The sequence below is a fragment of the Athene noctua genome, chromosome 10 (assembly GCF_965140245.1).
Source record: "Athene noctua chromosome 10, bAthNoc1.hap1.1, whole genome shotgun sequence".
In the NCBI taxonomy this organism is placed as follows: Eukaryota; Metazoa; Chordata; class Aves; order Strigiformes; family Strigidae; genus Athene; species Athene noctua.
In genome coordinates this window covers 2877501-2902711 of record NC_134046.1, presented here as the reverse complement: position 1 = coordinate 2902711, position 25211 = coordinate 2877501, and the positions used below count along the sequence as shown (strand labels likewise).

Here is a 25211-nt window from a genome sequence, read left to right as displayed (position 1 = left end):
GGTACCAAGTGTTATGAAGCAGGGTGGTTGGGAGTGTGCTGTTAGGGCTGTGAGAGAGGCTCAAAGCAGAGCACTTCTGCAAAAGTCTGAGCCAGTGTGTCGGCTGAATGCAGGAACACATGTTTATCTGCCCCTCTTCTACAGAGGTGCTTCCTGGTCTGTGATTGCCCACACACATCTTGTGTGGGGAGAGTGCCCAGCCTGCCCATGAAACCACTGTAGACTCCTGTCCAGGCCTCGCCTATCTCTAAACTGCAGCTTACAGCCATGACAGTGGTGTGTCCTGCTGAAACCACAGATCTCGGGGGTCTTCTGACCCATCCTTGCTGGTTGCTCAGTCTGTTACATGTGGAGGTATCTCGGCGCAGGGTTGGTGTGCCTCAAGCAGCAGACATTTATACTGTATAAATGTAGGTGCAGGTCTACCTTTGGCAAGCGGGGAGGTTGACTTTGTGTGTGCCTGTGTCTGAATATATGTGCATGCGTGGGATTTAAAGGACATTGCTGAGAATATAAGGTGGAACTGAGTCATACACTGTATCTTAATTCATCTGTCTATACGGTAGCTGTGACTTGTAAATAAATTGTTTCAGCGGTCCTGACTCACGCTTCTCATAGGGTTACTTTGCCCTGTGCTGCCTGACAGGCTGAACAGCAGAAAAAAAATCCCTGAAAAAATAGGTGTGAAGTACTAGACTTTGGGGAGGTTTGACTGCAGATCTGGCCTTTTGGTTCGTTCTCTTTCAAGGCCACACTCCCTCTTAGCTGGACTATAAAACAGCTCAGTACCTCTTTCTGCACTGGGCTCCTCAAACTCTCAGCACGCAGGCTGATGCACATTTCCATTGCTTCCCTTTGGTACGGAAAGCAGAACATCACTGTCTCCCGAGAAGTAAGGAAGAGGGATGGACTTAGTCATTAGTGCTTCTTCTCTTTGGAGATTTTAAATCACTGCCTGCCACTGTAGGATTCAGTCTTCTTCCCTAGAAAATAATAGCCACAGAGTATCTGAGATTTTTCTGCATAGCAGTTCTGCACTGTACCTGCAGCCCAGCATGAGAGAGGTTAAGGACAGAAAGCCCAAATGCTGTCAGGTGTCAGAAGACAGTCTTGTACCCTTGTTGCTCTCAGTTCCCTTTGCAATGCCGTGGCTGTTTCTCCTTCGAACTCGGATACACATCAATGACTGCTCCATGGAACAACATAGCGCAGGCAAGTGCTGCGGTACTATTGAATTTTGATCAGGAGCTGGCAGGCAGTAAGGAATGAAAAGCTTTTTGAGAAGAGCAATGGAGCTGTTCAGGATGTTCACCATAGCTGACTAACAGATAATAGTGCCTGTGCAGAGGAGCGGCATGGGGATGGAGCAGCGCTGGGATTTCTCTGGGTAACCTTGGCTCCCTGCAGGGAGGGTGAGGAGCCTTGGGATGAAGGCTGCCCGCAGGAAAGGTGCATGTTTTTTCTCCTGAGAATAACAGAAAGGAGTGGCTTGACCTTGTCAAGGGAAGAGGGGTGGTCCTCAAGTGTCCCTTTCCTACTGTCACTACCCTTCCCTGTGTCACAGGTGCCCTTAGCCAGGCTCTGAAGGGTGGGACAGGTTTCTGAAGGACAGGGATTTAAACCCAAATCTGTGCCTGGCTTTTGCTGGAGTACAGGACGTGTTTCAGCAGCACTGGCACGGGTGGACCAGATCCCAGTATCTGATAATGGGAATGTGCTGTGAGGGTCCGTGCTGCAGCTCGGGCTGCTCGCTTGGTGATGGGGAAGGCAGGGCGTCCTCTAGGATCTGTCACATGTCTGTCACAGCGGGTGACAGGCTGTCTAAGCTGAAAAGGCTCCAGATTCAGATGACTTGGGTTTTATCTTAACCTTGAACATTTTTCTCCTTGTATGTGTCTGATCTTACAGAAACCTACAGAGGCAGCTCAGGCTGTTAGATCGGTGTCGAGCAGTGGCTGCCTCCCATGTTTGTCTCTGTTTCTCCTCCTTCAGGCCCTGCAAGTGGCGTTTACCCTAGTCCATGGACTTGTTTTCCTTCTTCTTGGGGAAGGAAATGTGCCTGAACAATACTGTTCAATTCTAGTTGAGGTGTAAAGGTTCTCCAGGAGCAATTCTGAGCTATCACTGGCATTTTAAAGTGCCTGACCAGTCTCCTCTAGAGCCACCTGGGCAAGTAGATGGGGGGGGCTGACAGGAGGATTTTGTCCAGGAGTGCTCAGCACCAACCCATGGTGGCAGGGAGGAGGAGGGATGGTGGCCCTGCCCCTGTGCCAAGTAAGTCCCTACCATGTGCACGTGGACACCTCTTCTCCAGTGCTTGCTGGGAAGTGCCTGCAGCCCCTTTTACACCTTGGAACTTACCTGTTGCTTGATTCTGCTCTTGCATGTATCCTCTGAGCAAGAAGGAACATGGAACATGCAGCTCCTTGGCCTGGTTTGTGTTTGAGGTGAATTGAGGACTCTCAGTGATGATGGAGTGGCACAAGGGTCAGTAGACAGAAACACCTTTCTCTGTCGCTCCCACTCGGCTTCTGTCTGCTTGTCCAGACAGGGGTGCCTGGAGATGGGCAGATGGGAGGACTGGACTTTGATTTACTTTTCCCTCCATGAAGAAAAACACCTGGCTGAACGTGACTTTTCTCTTTAATAATTTCTGTACTTTTCCCTGATGAGGGACTTTCACAGTTACTGCAAAGCTGTTGTTCAGAGGCTGGTGGTTGGGCTGGTGGCTGTCTAGGGGAGTGATCTTAACCCCTGGACTCGGCCCCTCGATTCCTGGGTTCAGTTTTGGGCCCCTCACCCGAAAAAGGCCATTGAATGACTCGAGCGTGGCCAGAGAAGGGCAACGGAGCTGGGGCAGGGTCTGGAGCACAGGTCTGCTGGGGAGCGGCTGGGGGAACTGGGGGGGTTCAGTCTGGAGAAGAGGAGGCTGAGGGGAGACCTCCTGGCCCTCTGCAACTCCCTGCCAGGAGGGGGCAGAGAGGGGGGATGAGTCTCTGGAGCCAAGGCCCCAGCGCCAGGCCCCGAGGGAATGGCCTCAAGCTGCCCAGGGCAGGGTCAGGCTGGCTCTGAGGAAGGATTTCTGTGCAGAAGGGGCTGTTGGGCGTTGGAATGGGCTGCCCAGGGCAGGGGGGAGTCCCCGGGATCCCTGGAGGGGTTGAAGAGTCGGGCTGAGCCAGCGCTGAGGGATCTGGGGGAGTTGGGAAGGGTCAGGGTGAGGTTCATGGTTGGGCTGGAGGAGCTTCAGGGGCTTTTCCAACCCAGATGACTGTGCGATGCGGCCCGGCGCTGGGTTCAGGACTACTGCAGGAGGCCCTCAGCTGCTGAATCACTGCAGCGAGCGACGGATCGCCTTTAAGCCGCCAGCAGTTTAAGCTTGATTTTTTTCGACTGCGTAGATGAAACTTTTTAAGACAAATACTCCGGTTCCGGTTTGATCTGTAATTCATTTGAATGCACAAGTTTTCCCTGAGGGCTGTTTGAGGCCGCGTCGGGCGGGACAAGAGAGACACCCAGCGGCTGGCGGCCGCCCGGCACCGTCCAACATGGCGGCGGCAGCGGCGGCCCGGGCAGTCCCGCCCGTCCCGCCCGGTGCTTGGCGGCGTTTCCCCATCTGATGTGCTTAGATTGATGTTTCACAGCAGCGTGCCTGCTAAAGTTTCCTATGTGGGGGAAAGACGAGCAGGTGTTTTGCCCGCGACGCTATATCAAATGGCAGTTGTGGAGAAGCAGCAGTCCAGTTTGGAGATGTAACCTGAGAGGCGCGTTGCCGTGGACAAAAAGATACTGCAGTCCAGATTTGCATCTCCTCCTGGCTTGATCACGCAGGTTCGTGACAACTAAACCTCGCGGCAGTGCTGGGGGAGAGGACTGCTGCTCTCTCTTGCGGGCATTAGGGAGCTGGAGTGCGAGTGCGGTGAGCTCGCTCCAGCCAGCGGCGAGTACAAGGTCCTGCCCTGGCCGGCAGCCATGGCCATGGCCTCATCCTGCCCTGCCCGCGCTTCCCGGAGCTGCAGCGAACGGGGAGAGGGAAAGTGAGCCCCTGTCTGTGTGCAGACACAGAGGGGAGGAATGGAGAAGGGGGAGAACTGCCGTGACTTGTTAGGTTGTTCCTGGCTGTTGCTGAAGCCAGAGGATTTTTTTAGCTGGGAGCAGAAGCCAGTGCTGGAGTGTGGCTCAACAGTAAAACACAGTAACCTCTTCCAGAGCACTGGTCCTGATGGAGAAAGTCACAGTGTAGGGGTGAGCTTTAAACGTATCGAACTGATCTGCAGCTGGTTCTGCTCATGTCGCATGCACAGTCTGTGTGTCTTGGGCCATTTTGGTTTTGGGTTTTTTTTTTCAGTGGGTTTCTAGGTTTGTCTCATCGTTCCTTTCCGTCCCTGTGAATGTACCCTTCAGTTCCATGTGTGACAGCTGCTGGACATCACACACTGGAAACCTTTGTGCTTGTGACACGTAGACCCCTGCTTTGAAGAGTTTTGTCTGTGATCTGCAGCCCCAGTTCCCGAGGGGCCCAGGATCTGAGGAGTGCATACGTTCCTGTGCGTGTTCGTATCTATATGCACAGAGGGAGAATGGTTGGGGACACCCAGATTCCTAATAGTGATGATGAAATGGAAATTATGGGTATACAGCCTACCAGGGGGAAACCAAGACATATTTGAAAGTGCTGAGAGTTAATATGCCATTGCTTCAAGTGACAACTTAATGGCCTGTCTCTCAGAGGCAAATTGCTTTGCTGAAGTTACTAACACTGCCTTCTCGCTGCAGAACTGGAGCCATCCACATCGGTGACCGGATATTAGCGATTAATAACGTGAGCCTCAAGGGCAAACCGCTGAGTGAAGCTATTCACCTGCTGCAGATGGCGGGAGAGACGGTCACTCTGAAGATCAAGAAGCAGACAGAGAGTGAGTTGGGGAGCCTGGTTTGGGGTGGGAGGGCAAAGGCACACCCCAGCAGGGACCTCAGGCAGCGGAGTAGCCAGCGCTGTGGGTTTTCCTTCATGTGTTGTGGAAGGTGTTGAGGCAGCGTGGTCAAGGGCGTGACTGGGGTCAGAGGGAAAACGTGGGTGTTTTTTGAACTTCTGACTCAGAGATTTTAAAAAAGGCAATGCAGGGGCTCTCTGTGGTACTGGGAAGAGAGTAGATGGTGGGTTTATCAGCGATGATAATGTTTTTTTCAGATTGACCCCTTGGCCATTGTTGCCATTCCCTCTTTGTGTGGGTATTTCACACAGAAATGAAGCACTTCTAAAAGCAGAAGAGTGAAGTTATGTTGTTTTTTTTTTTTTTAAATACAACCCCCCAAAATGATCAAGGGGACTTGGAGCTGGTAGAATCCATGAAAAAAACCCCTACCTTTAATTCAACTTTTTGAAAGCGATTGGCAATAAATCTTTTACACCCTTTTTCCTGTCTTGGGGTCCTAAGATCATCTTTCAAAGCATCTACCTTCATTCTAGAAACCCCCTTCTCTTCCCTGCCAAGCTCCCTGTGGCTTTGAAGCTGCTATTCTTCACACGATATGAAAGAGTAGGAACATACTTAGTACAGGCAGGCTACTTTTTTTGGGGGACAGAGCGGGGATTGACAAAACCAGGCAATATGCAAAATTTCTCCTCAACTGCATAATCACAGCCAAACAGAGGCTTTTTCATCGAGTTCACAAAGTTGCGGGTGCATCCTGGCTGCATCTCTGTCTCTCCCCACACCCAGTATTTTTTATGATTTTTTGTACCATGCTTCTGCAGTCTCTAGATTTAGCTGGACCTACCAAGCCAGTGGCCCACAATGCTGTGGGAATTAAATCAAGTTACAAAGCTTTTCCAAGCAGACATGGCCCATGGGATGTCTGTCCTTGGAAATGGAACATTGCTCTTAAACATAGCACTTCTGTAGACCTCAAAGCAGTATGAAAATGTGTGGCAATACATCTATTTGGCAAATGGAGGAAGCCAAGGCAGGGAGTGGGGACTTAGCAAATAGAGGTAGAACTGGGGAATTGATTGCTCTTCAAGAAACCCCAGTCTCGTTCCCTGCAGCCAACTGTCTTGATCCTTGGTCTGAAAAACTCTTTTTTTCTCTCCCTGCTGACACTTAGCATTGTCACAGCCACTTGCTGAAATAATTGACATGCAAGTGCCAGTTGGAGACTCGTTAATCATTCTGTGAATGAAGCAGGTGTAATTGAAATTTCAAGGTAATCTTGAGTTAATCATGGTGAGCAATCTTCTGAATGCTTGGAAAATAGGGACTTTCAGGACACTGGGCTTTGTTTGGTAAAATAATCTGTCCTCATTGACAAATGCAGACTTTCAGAGGGCTTTTTATTCCAGCCTCTGCAAGTCAGAGATCCAGGGTGTGGATGGCTAACAGGATATCTAATCAATAAGAACTTTAAAATATTCAGTACAAAGAAATGCTTGCGCTGAGAAACCATTCCTTGCATAGCTTTTGCCTGAAAGGGAATTTGATATAATGATAATAAGGGCCTATTATTACTAAAATAATGAAAAGGAAGACCTGAGCTTCATCACCCACATTCAGCTTTTCATTTTCCAGTCACTAATCAGGGGAAATTCAGCCTCAAAATACCAGGCCCAGGAATTCCACTGTTGTCATGAGACCACATGGGAGACTCTGGAGAGCTGGTGATTAGCCTTGAATTGATACAAGGCTGTACAATCTTGGAAGGGGTCTTTAACTTCTGCTGTGGTAATTTGGGACCAGGTTGCACTGTCATTGGAATCTCATTGAAAACATCTGTTTGTAACAGAAAGTTTGCAGCCAGCACTCTGACTAGGTGCTGCTCTGAGTGAAAAAAGAGGCCCTCTGAGACCAGAGAAGCTCTGCGCTATTGCTTGCAGAGGCAAACACTTCTCTGGGCAGGGCTGTTTGGAGGAAGCTTCCAAAGTCACAAGAAGATGCGCTTGTGAATTGAGATTAGGTCCCAACTCTGTCATATTTGGGAATCTTTAAATCCCCGTGGTTGCTTCTTATATTCCATGTGCTAAAAAATCAGGCATTTTTTCTTGATCCAGCTGGAGATAAGAGTATTGCATTAAATGCTTTCAATTGCATTGCACAGGCCTTTCTCAGCTACCTTTGAAGAGCTAAAGAGGTGTTTCAACAGACTTACACTACCCGGGCTTGCTCCTGTGTCAGCATAAGCCTTTCCCTGAGGCTTGCTCTTCATGCCTGCTAAAGCAACATGTTCTGGTTTCAGAATCCTATCCCAAGAAGTCGGGGAGTATAAACGAAGTGAGCGACCCAGAAGATGAACTGACGGACTCCCAGAAAACTAGCAAGCTGTCTGAGATATACTCCACCACAATTCCTAGCGTGGACAGTGCTATGGAGTCCTGGGATGGCTCCGGCATTGACGCTGGGTATGGGAGCCAAGGTAAGCCAGGGTTGTCTTTTCTTAGGGGACTCTGGGCCAAGGTGAAGGTAGGCAGAGCCTCTGAACCCGTCTGGTGACTGAACATGAGCCGAAGCCTGTGGGCTGACCACATTTGCATGGCTTCTCACTTCCAGCAAGGAACAAAATGTATTTTAAAATGCAGTCATGTAGTGCTCTGAGTTGATGGATCTGTTTTAAGTTTTTATTGGCACATTTCTTCTGGCTTATATGCATCATACTGTTCACAGCATTTTCAGAACCATTACAGCACTTTATAATTCACATAATTAGAGGAAGTATTCACTGGCCATATGTCTTACAGAATATTTGGTCTGTAGCTCACTTTTAATTCTTCAGAGAGGCCATGCAGGACATATTAATCCTCTTCAGGATATTTTAAAATCCACAAGAATGTCTTGTGACTAGAAGCACTCACTTAACAAAATAATTAAGGTAATATTACAAGAAAGTATCTCTAACTCTCTAGTGAGTGATCAGATGAACACATCTTCGAGGCCAGGTTTATTCAGCTGTGGTTTCTGGCAGACATATGAAACTAGGATGGAGGTTGTTCTAGTCATGGGAATAGATTTTTACTTGGAGAAAAGCACTGGAAAATAGTTATTCCAGTTCAGATTTAGTGACGTAAACTAGTATTAGCCCGTGTTGAAACAAAACAAAACCCCGAATCACCTCCGCAAAAGGAAACTGGTGAAAACGCTGCTGTCCAGAACCAAATGTGAAAGCAGGGAGGGATGCTGCAGGAGCACTGTTGCAAAGCACCTTTAATGTGCTGAGCGAGGTGTGTGCCTGCACTCGCTGCGCTCTGACATAGAAAATTTCAAAGGACAGCACCACGTGGGTGTCTCTGCCACCATCCCTGCGTCTTCTTCAGCCTCCGTTGGTCTGAAGTCTTAATTTGGGAGTGCAGTTGGGACTGGAAGCTTCATTAAGGAGGAATCCCCTGGCCTTCATAATGCTGCAATCCCTCTCCATCTAATTGAATGTTAACATAAGTTGGACACTGGATTTAGCAAAGTGATTGCTTTTACCGGTAAATTGAGAACGCGTAATTGAGCACAGAGCCCCAGGGAGTGGGGCTGATGCCAAGTTGCCCAACATCCACAGACTGCAACTTTGCTTCAGGGGCTCTCTTGTCTTCCCTGGTAATTGTGTTTGGCTGCGTGGTGGTGTGCTGGTGCTGGCTGGCGAGAGGGATGCGGGAGGGTAAGGAGAAGGACACGTAGGGCTGCCCATGGGATGGGCAGGGAAGGCAGGATGTGGGGAGACCTGGGATGCACAGAGCCTGAAGATTGGGGTTTACACCCCAAATGGAGAACTGTAGCTCGGGTTTTGCAGCCTTGTAGGTTTTAAGTTCATCCACAGGTTTTGGAAACCACTCAGGGAAGGGTTTGGGCAAGAGAGCTGTGCTGGGCCTTGTGGAAACATGCCACCAGGTGGCTCTGAATTCCAGAGATCCAGCCCATGTCCCTGGAAGGAGAAGGTGAAACCGGTGGCACACAAGTGACAGCTCTGCACACATACCCCTGCCATCCCTGGTCCCCTGCACCCTGCCCCAACCTGCTGCCCACCCGCTGCAGGGACCTTGTTCTGCTCTGGCAGGCAGCAGACACTCCTGACTGCTGTAAGATGTTGGCAAACACTTTTCTGGGGCTCTCTCCAGAGCAGTCTAACCTTTAAAAACACACAGAGGAAACGTTCAGCTAAGTCAAATAACAGGCCTTGGCATTTTCAAAGAAAGTGCTGGCGTTGTCTTTGGGTATTTCCAGTGCTCTTGGCTGTTTGGGAGGTCAAGTCTCCCTTAATTATGTGTTTCTCCGTTACCTCTTCCTGTTTGCTTGGCACAACGTGTGATGGAAGCGTACAGTGTTTCTTGGAAAGTCTGTGAGGATTTCTCTGAAGCATTGAAAGGGCAGCAGAAGGTGGGCAGGGGACTCGGGAGGTTTGTTTCTGCTGCAGATGGCACTGACACTGCTGAGGAATGCTCTGTTTTGGAAGGTTTCTGTCCAGGCAGCTGCTTGTGAGACCTGGGGATCTTGTGACTTGGTGGTGATGGATTTGCATCTCTGGAGTAAGTCACTGCAGTATGGAAAAGTCCATGGGGGCAGACATAGCAAACTTGTCTGATTTCATCCTAACGGTCCGTATTGATCTCCTATCAAATGCGATACAGATAGGCCTCCCCATCACTCAAGCCAGCAGAGTTTCTCCTCCTGTTCCTTTCCTTTCCCACACGTCCCTGAAGCAGTTTTCTGTACCTGCGCCAGCTGATCCCGAAGGCATGGGAGGGCTCTGCTGGCTGTGGGAGCTGGCTGCCCGCTCCCAGGATCAGGGCTGGCTCGTCTTCATTTGACGCTGCTGAGCACAGTGGAGCTGGTGACCACCACCACGTACCCTCAGCACCTTTACGCTCGTTGAAGGGAGACTGTTGCTTCTGCCTGCTCTGGATGCAGTTTCTTTGCTACTGTCCTTCCTATCCTATTACTTTTTTTGTGCTGTCCATTAAGTCCCAAAGACAGTTGAGGATCTAAATTAAGACTTTTTTCCCTAATAGAAATTAGGCCTCCAAGTCCTTCAAAATGAATGGTGTTGGGCATGCTGAGGTAAGCTTAGCAGCATCTCCTTTTTACCCTTTGAAGGGCTCACTGTATTTAAAGATGGCTGCTTCAACAGCACAATTTCTGTTGGGTTCAGTGTGGAAACAGGAGGTGTTAACCAAAGTTGGAGCTGGCTGGGGGCAGGATCTGCATCTGTGGTAGATGTAGTCCCAGGTCAGTGCATCTCGGACTCATTCTACAAAACTACTCAGAAGTGGGGGAGCAAAGGGAAAATGGGGCACCTTCTGGCAAGAGCCTGAGGAACTGCTTTGGTTCAAGCAAGAAGAAATGGGAAAAACAACCCCTTTTGGATGACTGAGATGGAAGCAATAGGAAATCCACCTGGCCTCAGGTTTGGGACTTGGGGGATGAGGCTCTCCTGGCTCAGCGTGACTTCCTCCATTTGGGTTTTCTGAGCAGGTGTTACCCCATCTCTCTCCACCCCCTCTTGCCTTCCCTAGGTACGTACATACCGCAGGCTGCGGGCATAGCCCTCCATCCACACGAATGGAGACACAGCAGACAAAAGAGCAGCACCCCTCCGGGCGACCCCAGGAAAAACTACCCCTACATGGATGGAAGCTTCAGTGAAGATGACTGGGACAAGCCCAGCAGGTGCGGAGGGGTGGGAGGAGGCAGGGAGGCATGGCTGGAAATGTGGGTGTCACTTGTAGGGACAAGGGAGCATGGGAATGGGATGGAGCAGCCATCTCTGCGTCGGGTGGCCATGGGGAGGGGTGCTGGGGTGGCAATCTGCTCTGTCGAACCACCTCTACATTGCCAGGTTACCCTGGGTGTAGCTCTGTGGCACCTCTGCCATGGCCAGGTGACATTTGTGTCTGGAGTTAGGGGGGTCTCAGCTGCACGGGCCACAGGTTCTTACCATGGCTCATATTCCTGCCATGTAAAGGCTGCAGTATTTTCATGGTTTATGTGAATAAATAAATATGGTCAGGGCAATCCCCACATGTGTTGGCCAGACTTTTTTCGAGTGATGATGCTGCTTCACAACAGCTCAAAGCCACAAAGCAAAAAAGGCCAACCAGAGCTCTTGCAGGACCAGTACGAGGCTGCATGTCCAGATGAACATCTCCCAAAGCTGTGGCTGCACATCTTTCTCTGTCACAGTTTGGCCCTTTCAACACCACAAACGAAGCCACATTGAGTGAATGTGGTCGAGTTAATCCCCCGCCTAGCCAGCATGGGAGAAATCCTGCAACACCTCCTGAGCCCCTGGAGGAGGCTGCAGCTACCCCTTCTTTGGGTGAAAATCCTGCTGGATTTGCCCTGGCCAGAGGCTGCCCCTCACTGAGCCACACACGGTGGAAAAGCCTCACTGCTTTGTAACTAACCCTCCTCTCAACATTCTCCAGAGTACCCATAGTTGTGTGTCTCGTGTTGTTACTGTCGGTTCTTTTTTTTTTCTTATTTTTTTCCTTAACTTTTGTTTGTCCAAACAAAAACCTTAGAACATCTCATGGCCATTTCCACCTATTTAAAGATGATCAAACTGGCAGGAAGGCTGGCAGCGGCAGAGACTTTGTTCTTGTTTCGCCTCTCAGCAAGAGCCAGCTCACAGAGGTCATTGATCCCTCATGGCCCTCCCAGCGAGGCCGCCGACAGCTGGAGTCAGCAAATCTGAGTGCTCGAAGCCCTGCGTGTCCCTAATGAGGGCTCTGAGCCCTGATGTCAAAGTGCAACTGAAACGGTTCATGCTGCTGAGCCCTTTTTATTAGGGAGAAAAACAAAATGTCTCTAACCCCGGCTGCCTTTAGCCTGGAAAAACCTGCTGACCCCGTGGTGTGAGAGCCCGTACTGATTCATCCGCGTCCTGAATGTGTTTGTTCTATTGCTGATCTGAGAGGCAAGAAACTGGTAACTGAAAGGGACGTTTGCCTCTTCGGGAACCTGGGAGCAGAGGAAGGAAATGAGTAAGGGGAAAGAATCAAAAATTCCTTGTGGGGGGAAATTTTGGTTTGTTTTTATAAAGTCTTGCTGGGTGTTTTTTTGACCTTTCTGCCTGGTGTAAAGGCTACCATCCTTTCAAAGCTGCTGACAGGTAAGGGGTGAATTTAAAACACAATAAGCCATGTCAGATACAGCTCTCTCCAGGCAGGCCATGATTCCACAAGGAGCAGAGGCGTGTGTGTGTGTGACTTATGCCTGCTACAGACTCCCATCTAAACCAGTGGATGAAAAGCAAAGCGTGTGCTAAAGACTTTGCAGTTAATAGAGATCTGGAAAAAGCTCTATTAATAGCCCAAGGGGTCTTTATGTATTTGATGAATGCCAAACTATCTTTGACTTGTACTCAAGTAAAATATTTTGACTTTGCTAAGTGGCTCTGGTGGATGTGCATCCCTTCCCGTCTGCGGCGCTGATGACCATTAAGCCGTACAAGATGCTGCCAGATGTTGCAGAGGTGGAGCCTCGTCCATGCAGCTCCTGATAAGATGTGTAGAAGATGCATTAGGGGTATTCTAATGTCCCTGTCCCCTTGGGGTCTCTTCCCGTGGCACATTAATGGTTTTATCATAACCTTGATTTAACACCGCAGAGAGTTTCCTTCAAGAGGCTCCTGTTAAACGGAGCGCTGATGGTCTGAGTTTTGCCCAGTCTGGTGTACAGTAAGCAGTGTCCAGTGTCACTCACTTCTCTGGCTTGTTCAGAGGACTTCAGCGTGTTTAATTGCTATTTGCTTTATAACTTTGAGAATTAACCCTGGCTTGTGGTCAGAGATAAGTCACTGAAATTACCAAGGTGGGAAGTTGCAGGACCCTCAGGAAGACGCACACGATGTTAACGTTGGCGTGTGTTTGTACCCGCTTGAGAGAGGTTCTCTCTACCCTTACTCTCTGTTGTAGACAGAACTGGTGGCAATCTTTACATGGCTGTGTCATGACTGTTACATAGCAAAAAAGAGACCTCCTGAAAGTAACAGCTCAGTTCCCTGGCCATCCCAAGGCAAACGAAACTCGGTTTGTATGGGTTATACATGACACTGTCGATATTGTTGGCTGTAGCATGCGTTTGCTTCTCCAGCTCAGGGCAATCATTTTTATATACATCTTTGCATTATTTATTCTCATAGAGACCTAATGTATTTATCATTTTCTCACCATGTCTGTTACCCTCTGTGTTTTTCTCTCTCTTCTCAGGTGTTCTGTGTCTCAGATCTGAGCTCTATCCCATCAGCCTTTGTACTAACAGTCTCTGAGGCTCCTGGTTTACCCATAATGCATCCTTTTTTCTTTCACTTCTCTATTTCACCAAAACGTCTTCCTAAACCTACAATCTTCCTACAGGCACTTTTTAATTTACCCTTTGAACTTTGACATTACTACACCAACTTAATTCTTCCTTTGAAGGACACTTGCCCCGTTAGTAAATGCATGGAGGTCTCGTATTCGGACTCTTGTCTGAAAAGTTCATATTGTTTGCTTTTGTATATGAAGACTCTTCAAGTCTCTGCTTTTACTGGTGAGACACTTGCTGTAGCCTTGCGGCTTTCATCCTGCTGCAGAAGAGTGCTGACAATGTTTGGTTCCTACGTTACAACAGATACCCCAACCGCCAAAATGGCCTTGAGACCACTCACGAGGATAGTTTTTGGCGTGTTTTTGGAGAAGCTTTGGAGGATTTGGAAACATGTGGCCAGTCTGAACTTTTGAGGGAGATTGAGGTAAATCCCTTTCTGAATTTGCTACTGATCTGATTGTTTTGCTCTTGCTGTAAATGTTAGACTGTTTCCCTGGATCTGTTAATTGCCTGTAGCATCCCTGGGCTGTCAGTGGTATGAAGAAAGGTTTGAATTTAATCCGTGTCAGTGTTTGTGCTAATGGATAACTATGTCTCATTAGACAGTTGCTTGCGTGCACTTTTTCCCTGAGACAATGACTTACCCACCAGGAACTCCACGCTCTTTTTGCAAACTGTTGCTGGCCAACAATCTTCACATGACTGTTGGCAAACCTTCTTTATCAAATGGTAAACCCCCTGCTTGGAAAGTTATTGTCTGTCCAAAGCACTTAAAGGCCAAGCAAAAGGAGACCCCCAAAACCCCACTGGGACTGAAGCCTTGGCTTACTTCAAATACAGACAGGCCCACCATATATCTTGCATTCAGCTGTCACTCTGCCGGAAACTGTTTGAGTGAAATAGGTAATTGGAAGCTTTTCAGCCAGCCTTCCCCATGGAAAAATCTGAGAAAGTAATTGCTTCCTGCAGAAATAAAGGTGTTTCCTCCCTTCACAAACCACTTTCTCTTTTCTTTATCCAAAATACTTTGGAGGTCATGTTATTGTGTCCGGTTATAGGATGGGCAGCCTGAATTTCTAAGCTGTGGGATGCAAATAAAGGCCTCCCTCGAGACTGTAGAGCAGGGGGAAGCAAACCTGCCCAGCAGGATGGGGGCCGTGCTGCTCTCCTCCCCAGCTACCGCAGCCCAAAAGGAGTGGGACCCTGTGAGTGCAGAGGACTGGGGAGAGCTTGCTGCCTTGTGCCCTCCATCACCCCCAGTGGGACTGGTTTTATGCACGATTGCATATAGCTCAGGTGTCAGAGAAAAACCACGATTTCTGAATAATTGGAAGTGGAAAAGTCCTGTTTTGGTCTGTATGGTGACAAGGGACTTACTAATTGTTTTTTCCTTCCTGATCCTTAGCTACTGTAAGTGGGGTGGAAATCTCAATTAAATTTATTGTGCTGAAGCACAAAACGGTGTATTTATTATTTTAACTGCTTAAAAAAGTGCTGACTTAAAAAAAACCCAACCCACATGCAAAACCCCAAACCCCCATCCCCCACAAACTATAACTTCTTCCCTTGATCACTTATTTCCTAGACCTGAATGTATTTTAAAGAGTTTAGGCAGCCACTGTCAACCTTTCTGAACTGCTGTTAAGAAAAAGTACCCCTCTGAAATGGTGCAAAGGTGTTTCTCTTCTCTATAATGGCTGGCATCTAAATTTAAAAGAAGGGATTTGTTGGACTACTGTGAAATGCCAGGATAGAGAAAATATCTTTCTGCCCAATCCTTTTCCTTTTCCAGGGATCCGTGGTGCAGAGACGCGTGGGCTTTTGACTCATGCTGGTTTAAGGCTTTGGAGCTTTGACAGTTATAGTAATGCTTTTAAAAATGTAAAGACATCTTACAAAAAGCTGAGCACCTCTAGGGTTTTGGTGTATTTAGCACATTTCTAGAATATTTTTGAAAGTTCTGGAGACAAAAGGAAAGTGCTGTGCGTTTGAGCAGAAGTTTGATGGGTTTCAGCTCCCCTTTTATCGTAGCCAAAGTACCGCTGATCTGTTCCTCCCTCTCCGTGTACCCATCCTTCCTGAGGCGTGGTGTGGGATGTGCAATGCTCACTGGGGCTTTTGCTGTACTGCAGGTTTCTAAGCCCCAGCTCCTGTGATTTTATGAAAGTCAGAGATTTCTATTTTTAAATTTTTTTTATTTTTAAATTCGACCCCTCGTGCTCTGCGTTTGGAAAAGAATAAGAGTCATGCAAAATGATCCAAGACAGCCTGGAAACAGGTTCATACACAGTAGCAATCCACTCCCAGACTATGGGGTATGGATAGAAACAGGATTTTTCCAGTATGTCTAGTGGAGTGTGTGTTCCCACTTTGCTTTGAGGGCAGCCAAGACATGGGGAAAAATAATGTAGGGCAGCCAGAGGCTAGAGAAGTCCAGAATTGCCCTTTCTGCTGCTTGCACTTAACCCAGAGCACCTAGGAAATTGCTTATGATACCACAAAGAGCATTTACCTTGAAGACAGGAAGGAGTTGAATGCTGTTGGGTACTGGCTGGTTACGGTATTTGCAGTGCAGGAGGGAGTTCAGGAGCACAACATGCACAGACCTTTCTGTTCTCCTCACTGGCTCTGCAGTGCTGGTGTTGGTACAGCATGGCACGGCATCCTGGAGGGTGTTGGGGCTGCCTGAGGTCAGTGAACAAACGTACCCTGTTTGGCTGTATCTGTTTGCTAATCTGCGTTTCAGGTATGTGGTAAGTCAGCGTCCTTCCAGCATGTAGCAGGTATTTGAGTTTTGTCCAAACTCGAGCTGATAAGTCATTTTTGTGTGAAGACCCGAAAAGTGCAAAGCAAAAAGGTTTTCTCTATTTTGGGATAATGTGGGTAGTGCTGGCATTTTCATACTGCCACCAGAATTTGCTTTATTTGCCTTTCTTCCAGCTTGGAGAAAAGGGCGGGAGGGCCTTGATTAGAGATTTAGTCAGATGATATTTCTCAAGCACAGGAGCAATTGCTCTTTGACCTGCCATGTTTAGCATTGCAGAATTTTGCTATCTGCTCCCTACCTTTCCTTTTCTATCTTCCACCTTTTGACATTTAATGGGACTGCAGACCCTTGGAGCCTGAACTTTGAAATGACAGTTTTCATTATGCCGTTTAAATGGACTCTGTGACTTGTGGATCCATAGACTGGATTCTTGACTCCTACGTTAGCTTTGATCAATGTAATCTCATTAGTGAAAAGCATTGCCAAATGGAGTAGAATCTACTTATGGGCATCTTTTAATGGATGCTATCAAGGATGACCAGGCTTAAATATTACTTAATTTCATATTTTTAACTCAGTTTTGCTCAGTGACAGCTCCCATTTACTGACAGATAAAATCCTAATTTCTCTGCTGAATTGGCCTCAGTGGAGTCCAAGGTATTGACTTCCCTGGGCCCTTGCCAGCACTGTGCAATGCTGATGGTGAGCTGCAGCCCGCAGAGCCAGGCAGACACCGTTTCCTCTGCGAGCCCCCTGAGATTGGGGTGTTCATCCTTCTTGACTATCAAGAAGGTTCCTGCACAAGATGAGGCCTGCCTGGCCCTGTTTGTGTAGATGGGGTTATCAAAAAGCAACTTCAAAAAAATAATTCGCAAATGCTTCATTCTGAGATAAAGGTCCATGTTGGGGTGGGGGTGGAGAGCATACAGCAGGTCAGCGATAGACCTGGCAGCAGGCTCCTCAGGTCTGGAAATGGCTTTTATAGCTAACTGGAAGAGCTTCTTGGTAGTTATTTTCTGATTAACGAGAGCAGTGATGCTGTCTGTGCCACTTCTGTTGCTGTTGTGGTCCATCTCTTCCTGCTGGCATCTCAGCAGAATGACCGTGTGCCCCTACAGGCATCCATCATGACAGGGAGTGTACACAACCTGGGCCTGGAGGGCAGCAAGTTGCTCCTGGACTCTGTCAACCCGTCGGGACTGAGCCCATTGAGGAGAGCAAACTCCAGCTGTGATGACGGACAAACTGAGAGCAGCAGCTCCCCTGCCAAGAAGAACGAGAGGAACCTGGACATGAAGAAGATCGAGAAGGAAATGCAGGAAATCATGTCGCCCACCCCCCTCGAGTTTCACAAGGTCTGTGTTGCCAAGGGTTGGTCTGGCTGTGGCACTGCAGTGCCTCCATGGTTAAAGCTGTAGAAACTTTGCAGCCTTGTAAAAAAATCTCCTTTGTTCAGAGGCACCCCCAGAAAAAATTACTTGTTAAAGCTGGCCCCCACCAAGGTCTGCGGCAAAGGTTTCCAGAGGGTCAGATTAAGATGAAGTGGCCTCTGCACAAGAGTAACAGGATTTAGCTGCCGTGCTTCAGGAGGGTTCAAACCTGTGCTTTGCTGTTTCTCTTTATTACGAGAGATTTCCAGGTCCTTGTGTTCTGGAGTTCATTAACTGGTGCTACAGATACAAGCAAAGGAGCTTGCAGTATGGCCCCATGGAGACCCGTCAGTCCTTTTCCATGGCACGCTCCATTCAGTTGGCTAAACTGTATTAAAAAAACCTCAGAATAACTTATTTTCCCTCCCCTTCCCCTCCACCCCCAGCCTTTCCTTAAGTGCAACTGGTAGGACTTCAACGATGGGCAACTTGTTTGAATTCAGTACCCAGCTGAACGTCGCCAGTTTAAGCATGGTGCAAGGCAACAGTAATTAGGAAAAGTAATTAACTGTAGAAGCTGCTGATGCAGAATGCAAGCAGGGAAGGGAGCTGGAGAGGTTTCAAAAATTTTGATTGCCTTTTTCTTTCCTAGTGTGACTTTAGAACGAAACCTGCAGTTATGGTAGCTGGAAAAAACAACTTCTTTGTGTTTGATCTGCTCTTGTCCTTCAGGGCATGGCAAATGTGCCTTTAAATAAAACTCCTTCGTACCTGAAGGAGGAGAGCTGTGTAATTAGGTATGTTACAGGGCGACTCTTCATTCCGCTGGAGCATCTGCTGCTGGCTGTGTTTGGAGCTGAGGGTGAGGCCAGGTGGGCTGCTGTGCTGTGTCGTACCGTGAGGCTCAGCCAGTCCAGAGCACAGCGATGGGGTTAGAGCCTCGCGGGGGAGCTGCGTTCCCAGTTCATGAGAGGCAAAGGGAGATTTCGGTGGTGGTGGTGAATCAGTTGTCCCTGGCTCCCATGGCAGGATACACTTCCAGCAGTGCACACCTCCTTTAGGCGAGGCCGGAGCATGAGGTGCACAAGGGAAGGGTGATGGGGTTGCTTCTTCCTTGTCCTCCCTTCAGCACTTACTGATACAGATTTTCTGAAAAGAACTTGTGAATGATATGGAGAGGTTTAGGTGTTCCTGCTGAGTGATGTATTAAAAATGAGCTGTCTTCACGTTTGACACACTGAAAATGCCCTGCGAACAGGTTGATTTTTCATGTGCTGGTCTGGCACAGAGGAGACGCAGCGTAAGCTGGGCCGGGGAAGGTGATGCTCCGTTAGTAACACTTGCTCAGTTGCTTTTTGGGTGAAACATGGCAGCTGTCTGTATTACACTGTGTTTCCTTCCAATCCAAGGGAGAGGGGCTGTCATGAGGTGGGTTATATACCAGTCACCAAAGCACTTCTCCATGCAATCTACCTAAGATGGTGGTGTCTGGTAAGTGTGGCTCAACCCGTATTAGCTGCCAGGCTAAGAAAAATCTGACCAGGAGACCCAGAGCAGAATTATCTGTGTTATTCCTATCCTCCTCCTTCCTCTGCTGCATTGAAACATGCGTTTTCTGTTTCTGCCCCTCCAGATGACGCTCCACAAAGACCCAGAGAGCGAAGACTTTGGATTCAGTGTGTCGGATGGCCTGTTAGAAAAAGGTGTCTATGTAAATATGGTCCGTCCGGATGGGCCAGCAGATCAGTGTGGCCTCAAGCCATATGACAGAGTGCTTCAGGTAATAAATGCAAAATGCAGTTCTGGAGGCTGGGACGGAGTGAATGAGTGGCTGAGAGGAAGAGAGAAGTGAGACCCATCCATGGCAGCACTAACTTTAATGAAAGGTAATAGTTAGCCAACTAGGTGAGCTCTTAGCCACCGAGCACTCAATGAGACCTGTGTTTTATAATGAGAAACCACCACATAGTACCCCCAGGTGGTACCCCTAGGTTACACCCATTCCAGGACACGTCCCGGCAATGGCCTTTCTGGGCTTGGGCAGCTCAAAACAAGAAAAAAGCTGTGTTGCTTCCTCTCCTCGCCCTCAGTCCTTTTCCTATCCTGTAAGAGGGTGACTTTTGGATGAGCTAGACTGTGTTGACCAATACATGTGTTCCTGCGAAGCCCCATGTGGAGTTAGGTGGTGTTCATGAAGTCCTGTGCATGCCTTTGACAACTAAAAGAGTTTTCTAGGAAACACATCCTTCAAGCAAAGTGTTTTTCATGGATGTTTTTCTTTGAAAGATACTTGTTCTGAAACAGCTGATGCAGAAAGAGAATAAAAACTCTGGTCACAAGCACAGTCTATAATAAATGTGACCTGGGCATATCAGACTATCAGAGGGACAGTAAGAGCATGGTGAGTTTTGGAGATTGGAGAGGAACTTTATATGGATGAAAAGCAACTATTTTAGCTTTGGGGCAACTCAAACAGCAACGGAGAAAGTGCAACCCCAATGGAAAAATTGCCACCATTTGGAAATGCAGATATTGTGACCATATTTGGAAACACTCAGAAGGATGTTTAGTTTTACTAATTTCTAGGCGGGGGTTGTTAGCAGTAGGATCAGAGCCAATATATTATGTACATCAGGTAACTGGAGAACTGGCAGCTCTGTGGGGAACCTTGTTTAAGCTTGTTATGGTCTCTAGCCAGTTGGCTGCTATACAATTATTCCTTCTCGGCTTCAAATAAAAGATGGTGCAAGAACGAACAAGAGCTAATTAGGCTCTGGGCTGCCTTTCTGTTGAATGTTGGACGTGTTGCTTTTTGCGAGTGCCAAGTGCTCTGGGAGGTGTGCCCAAAAATCCTGAACAGAGCGGCGTGGAGCCTTTCGACACCCCTCTTCCACACGCTGCGCCGCCCGGCTTGCACCTGCGAGGAGACGAGGCGATTGCAGACCTGTTCCGGGCAGCTCCCATCAAGAAGGGGAGAGATGCATCGCTGAGGATGCTTCAGAGTGCTGCCGAGTGTGGGCGTGAGGGTGTGCCCGAAGGCCAGCGAAACGCCTCGTCCCTGCTGCCACAGACCCTCTGCCTCTCGCCCCGATGGATGAGCCGGAGCACGGCGCTGCACTGATGGCACTTCTGCACAGTACGGAACTGCCTGGCTGGCGTAGGGCAAAGGCAGAGCAAGCTCATGGCTCGTCTCTCCTTGTCCATGTGCGGTTTAGAAATGGCTCTTAGTTACTGTGCTGTAAGGAGCAGTGTCGGGGTCATCTGTGTGGACACCAGCTAGGGCAGGGGGACGCTGCTACCGTTCCAGAGCCCAGCTCTGTGGGCATGGGTTAATCTGGGAAAGGGTTTTGGGGGAAAGGGCTGCATGGCCTCATCCAGCCTTTACCCAGGGAAGGAAGAAATGCCGGGCCCTAAAGGGTTCTGTTTGCTCCAAAGGTGGGTGGGGAATTCCTTCCTCCCTTCCCTGCTTCCCCTCCCCGTGCCGCTTGCCAGCCCCCTCCATCCCAGAGCTGGCGTGGCACCAAGCCCAGGAGCTCTGGTAGCTGTAGGTGGGAGAGCTGGGGTGGTTCTTGCAAGGTGACCCAGCTGAGAAATGTGCTTGAAGATCTGCGAAAGACAGCAGTGAAGGTGCTTTCGCTGCTGAATCCTGCAGGGAGAATTTGCAGCCGCCTTCTGAGCCCACGTGAAATGCATACAGACTCCTCCGAAACAAAGGATGGAAACGAGGAGAGGAGAAGCAGAAACTGTTCAGTATAGTCTCAGTTTACTACTGGCTGAGCTGGAAAATGGTTGACAGAAGCCTTAGGGTCTGAGCTGTATCTGCTTCCTAGGCGCTGAATACCCCACATCACAAATTTAAGGCCAGTAAAAGCCACGATGACCAAAAAATCATGGAAAATGGCAACCTTTCTCCTGCACACTTGAACTGGAGAACTGGTTTTGAGCCCTGCAGTGTTTAATACTTGTCATACCGCCCCAGACACCGGGGGTCAGGATCTATGCCTGATCCAGACTATTTTTCCCCCTTCCTCTACCAGTTATTGCATCATTTCTCAGCTAAGCAAGGATGTGCTCAGCCTGGAGGGGTGCCTCTGCTCTGCTGTGAACCTGGAATCAGGGACCCCCCAGAATTGTGTGTTTTCACAGGTGTGGATTTAGCACCAACTTTGCATTTTCTTACTAACAAACCTGGTCTTTTTGTTGTTCCTCCCCATGGCACATCCTAAATCCATCCCGGCAGGTAAACCGCATCCGAACGAGAGACTTTGACTGCTGTCTGGCTGTTCCCCTGATTTCGGAGGCTGGAGATAAGCTGGACCTGGTGATTAGCCGAAACCCCTTGGCACTGGCTGCCAACGCTCCCCCGGAGGGGAACAGAGAGCTGCCGGCGCAGGCGGCCCGCGGTGCCGAGGTCAAGGCGAGTGTCCAGACGCTCTGAGCAGCGGGAGCGGAGCAGATGGTGCCAGGGGCCTCTGCTGAACCATTGGGGTTATTTGGGGTGTTTTTCCTGTTTTTTGCACTGGTATTTGTTAGACGCTGTGTGTACCATAACCTGCAAGTGGGGAGGTGGGTCTTCAGTGAGCCTGTAGACCGCCAAAGATTGCTGGGAAGGTGGGAGCTGGATGCACGTCTGAGGCCGTGGGCAGCACCGGCCAGGGGTGAGCTGCCGACGGGGTCCTGCCTCCCGCACCCTCCTCACCCTGGAGGCCTTGGCCATCCTATAAACACACATGGTGCTATTCTGTTTCTTGTTTGCTCGGTTCATCGCATACAGCAAGACTGACAACGCCTTTCCTTTTCTGTTGTGACCAGCTCCATCCTTTAAACACTCCCGAGAAATCCTGCACTCCTGGTGCAGGGCTGTGGAGACTCCTGTTTAAAAGACATTTCAGAATGTGCTTGAGAGTGGCGAGATGCAATTCTTGTTCAGAAATCGGTATTTGCAGCTGCCTCCTGCCAGCCCCGTCCGTGCTCCCTGCCAGGGCTGGCTCACCCTGCAGTGGGATGAGGCACCTTGTCTCACCGTCGAGTCCCGTGAGCAACGTGGTTACCTGTGCTGGAGGAGTTAGTACAGAGCAGGAGGCCGTTCCCGAGGCTGAAGGCCTTGAATTCCTGCCCAGATCCCCAGCCACTTCGTTTGTCTGGGCTTTATGGAGATCTCTTGCTTGCAAACCTGGCCTGTGCCCGCAAGTAAATAGCGGAACGGCGATCTTCCCAGGGCTCTCCCTGATGTTTTGAGTGAATCAAACCTTGTCCTGTCAGTGGCATGAGAAGCCTTTGTTAGATGGAGGTTGTGTCCTGCGTGGGCTGGGCTCTGTCTGTGTGTGCCCACGCGGGTTCGGCTGCTCGCCCCCATCGCTGACCCCTCCGCGGCTTCGCAGGCATGAGGCCCCACGCTCGCCCCCTCCCGAGAGCCCCCGTCGCGTTGGATCGCTCATCTGCTTGCCACGTTTCACGTTTTAGCACTTTATGATGATGCTCATGGCCCGGTGGTGGGGGCGTGAGCCTGGCATCGCTGTCCCCGGGAAGGCTCCGGCACGGCGCAGCCTCCCCGTCCCCCCTCCAGCTCCGCCGGTGCCAGAGCCCGCGGGGCGTGGGCTGGGGGTGCAGCGCCCCTTGGGCCGCTTTGCTGAGCCAGGGCTCGTCCCCACGCCATCCGTCCCCGAGCCGCTTCGCGACTCCGTCCCTCCGCAGCGTGTCAGGGGGTTTCTTCCAGGCACGTGCCCGGCCCCATCCAGCTATTTGTCGTTGTAGCCATTTTCTCTTCGAGTATGCAATACCCCATACCATTGCTGCCACAACTAGGTAATGTGCCATAACTGATCCTGGGGAGCATCGACAGTGCAGCCAGAAGTGTTTTTATATGCAATATTCTGAGCAGTGGAAGCTCGCTGGGGCTTCTCATAGGTTTTTAATGAAGACTTTTATTAAAGGCTTTAAAAAAAAAAAAAAAAAAAAGGAAAGAAGGAAGAAAACCTTGGTCCTTGTATCCCTTCCTATGCATTTTGAATGATATGAAGATGAAATGCATTAAATGTGTATTTTTATCCATATATTAGAGTGTATTCCTTGTAAAGTATTTTTATATGCTAATTTTCTTATGTATCTATGAAAGCACAATATTTAAAAGTACAGCATTTCAAAGAATATTTTAGTCCTGTTTTGGACCTATTTGTAAATCTCTGTATTTAAATGGGATTGCAATGACTTTGACTTTTTTTTTTTTAATTAAATAAAAGCAAATTAAATGCATTTGTTTTGCTTTGTGTCTCTGCAGGAGGACAACAGCAGGCAACACTCTGCTTCCAGCCCTATTTTAACTTGCCAGAGGACCCCCCAGTTAGGAGACACCTCGAAGGACAAGGAGGGGAGGGCACACAGGGGGGGTTTGCTGGGCGGCCACTGCTTGTAGATCTGGGGGCAGCGGGACCTGGGTCACCTCCCTCCCTGCGGACACGGAGGGAATTCTGCTGTAGCTCTTGGCAGTAGGAGCTGGAGATGCCCCTCCGCGTGGTTCCCTTGGCCACACTGGAAATCGTGTTGGGTTAAACCCGGGCCGCTTCATGGCAAAATACTGATGCAGCGAAGCAGGTGGGTGGCCGTGCCGTGGCTGTGGCAGCACTGGGGAAGCCGTGGCTAATCCCTGGGGATGGGTTAGGAACCTGCTGGAGGACGATGTGCTGGCAGATGTCCCTTCCGGTGCTCAGCGCCCTGCAGCGGGGTCCCACGCCGTGGTAGCCAAAGCATCCCACCTCTGAAACCAGTCCTCCAAAGAGGTGACTGACACCCCAGAACGCAGTTCCCTGGGTCCCTACGGTGAGGGTTTCTTCCCTTGTTGCTCTTACGAAGGGGCTTAGGGCAGCCCTGTGCTCCCGGCGTGAGCTGCCCAGGCTGGGATCGTTCCCGGATAAGGCCCCGGGGAATCTCTCACCAGTAAGGAAAGGGTGAGCTGGGTTTTGCAACCCTTCATGGCCAAGTGGGTAATGCAGGAGTTTTCAGAGGCTGAGCATGGTATGGGAATGCTCCTGGTTAGACCTGGGGAATCATTGCCACGTAAACAAGCCTTATCTGCCGTCTCTGGCCGCCCTCCCGGGGCACAGCCCTCCCAACGAGGCCCTTGGCATGTTTGGCACCGGGGACTTGCCAAAGCTGGGCCCGTGGCGGGTTGAGCGAGTGCCCATGCAGCGTGACCGACGGGTTTCGGTGCGTGCAGGAGGTGAAAGGTCAGCACGGTGCTGCCCCCCCGGTATGTGCTGCCCCCCCCTCCCCGGTAGGTGCTGCCAAGGGGCAGCGGCTCCTCCTCCTAATGGCACCTCGTGCCCCGGGGACCTCGGCAGAGGGAGCCAGCTGCAACCACGCCCATGGCAGGGACACGAAACCCTTCGGCAGCAGCTTGTGGTGCTTTTAGTGGCTAATTTATTTGTTTTAACCTGAGGCACGCTACAGTTGCTCTCTCTGCCGACAGCAGGCTGCTCAGTCCAGACATTGCACCAATGGGAGGAGACATGCCAGCGTCCTCCTGTCGCACCCAACAACCATCCAAGCCAGAAAGCCCCAAATAAAGGCAAATGGGGCTCAGCCTGGCCATGGGGCGCTGCAGCCTCAGCAGTGGCCAGGGCCTGCTGCGTGAAGTCTTTACTTCTTTTCACAAATAGAAGCCACCTACACGTTGGTGTCTTCTCTCCCTGCCTCAGATCAGGACTTAAGGGAAGGCCCCACAGGCTTAACCTTCAGCTGTTCGACTGAGCCTGGAATGAGCAGTGCCCACACCAGGGAAGAAATAGTGGGGCC

At 49.7% G+C, this 25211-nt stretch overlaps 1 protein-coding gene across 8 annotated transcripts in view; it reads left to right on the top strand.

Annotated features, from left to right (window-relative positions):
* The window catches only part of GRIP2 (glutamate receptor interacting protein 2), a 289298-nt gene extending 265739 nt beyond the window's left edge, over nt 1-23559 (top strand). For 7 of the 8 annotated variants that reach the window (XM_074913846.1, XM_074913849.1, XM_074913844.1 and 4 more), the window contains 7 exons: nt 4774-4913; nt 7231-7407; nt 10487-10640; nt 13587-13707; nt 17169-17405; nt 19054-19200; nt 21661-23559. In XM_074913846.1, coding sequence (XP_074769947.1) covers nt 4774-4913; nt 7231-7407; nt 10487-10640; nt 13587-13707; nt 17169-17405; nt 19054-19200; nt 21661-21858 — 1174 coding nt within the window. In that variant the 3' untranslated portion in view covers nt 21859-23559. Of the gene's footprint in view, nt 1-4773; nt 4914-7230; nt 7408-10486; nt 10641-13183; nt 13708-17168; nt 17406-19053; nt 19201-21660 lie in introns of those variants that run through there. The other variant, XM_074913851.1, reaches the window with a different exon arrangement.
* The last annotated feature ends 1652 nt before the right edge of the window (nt 23560-25211 follow it).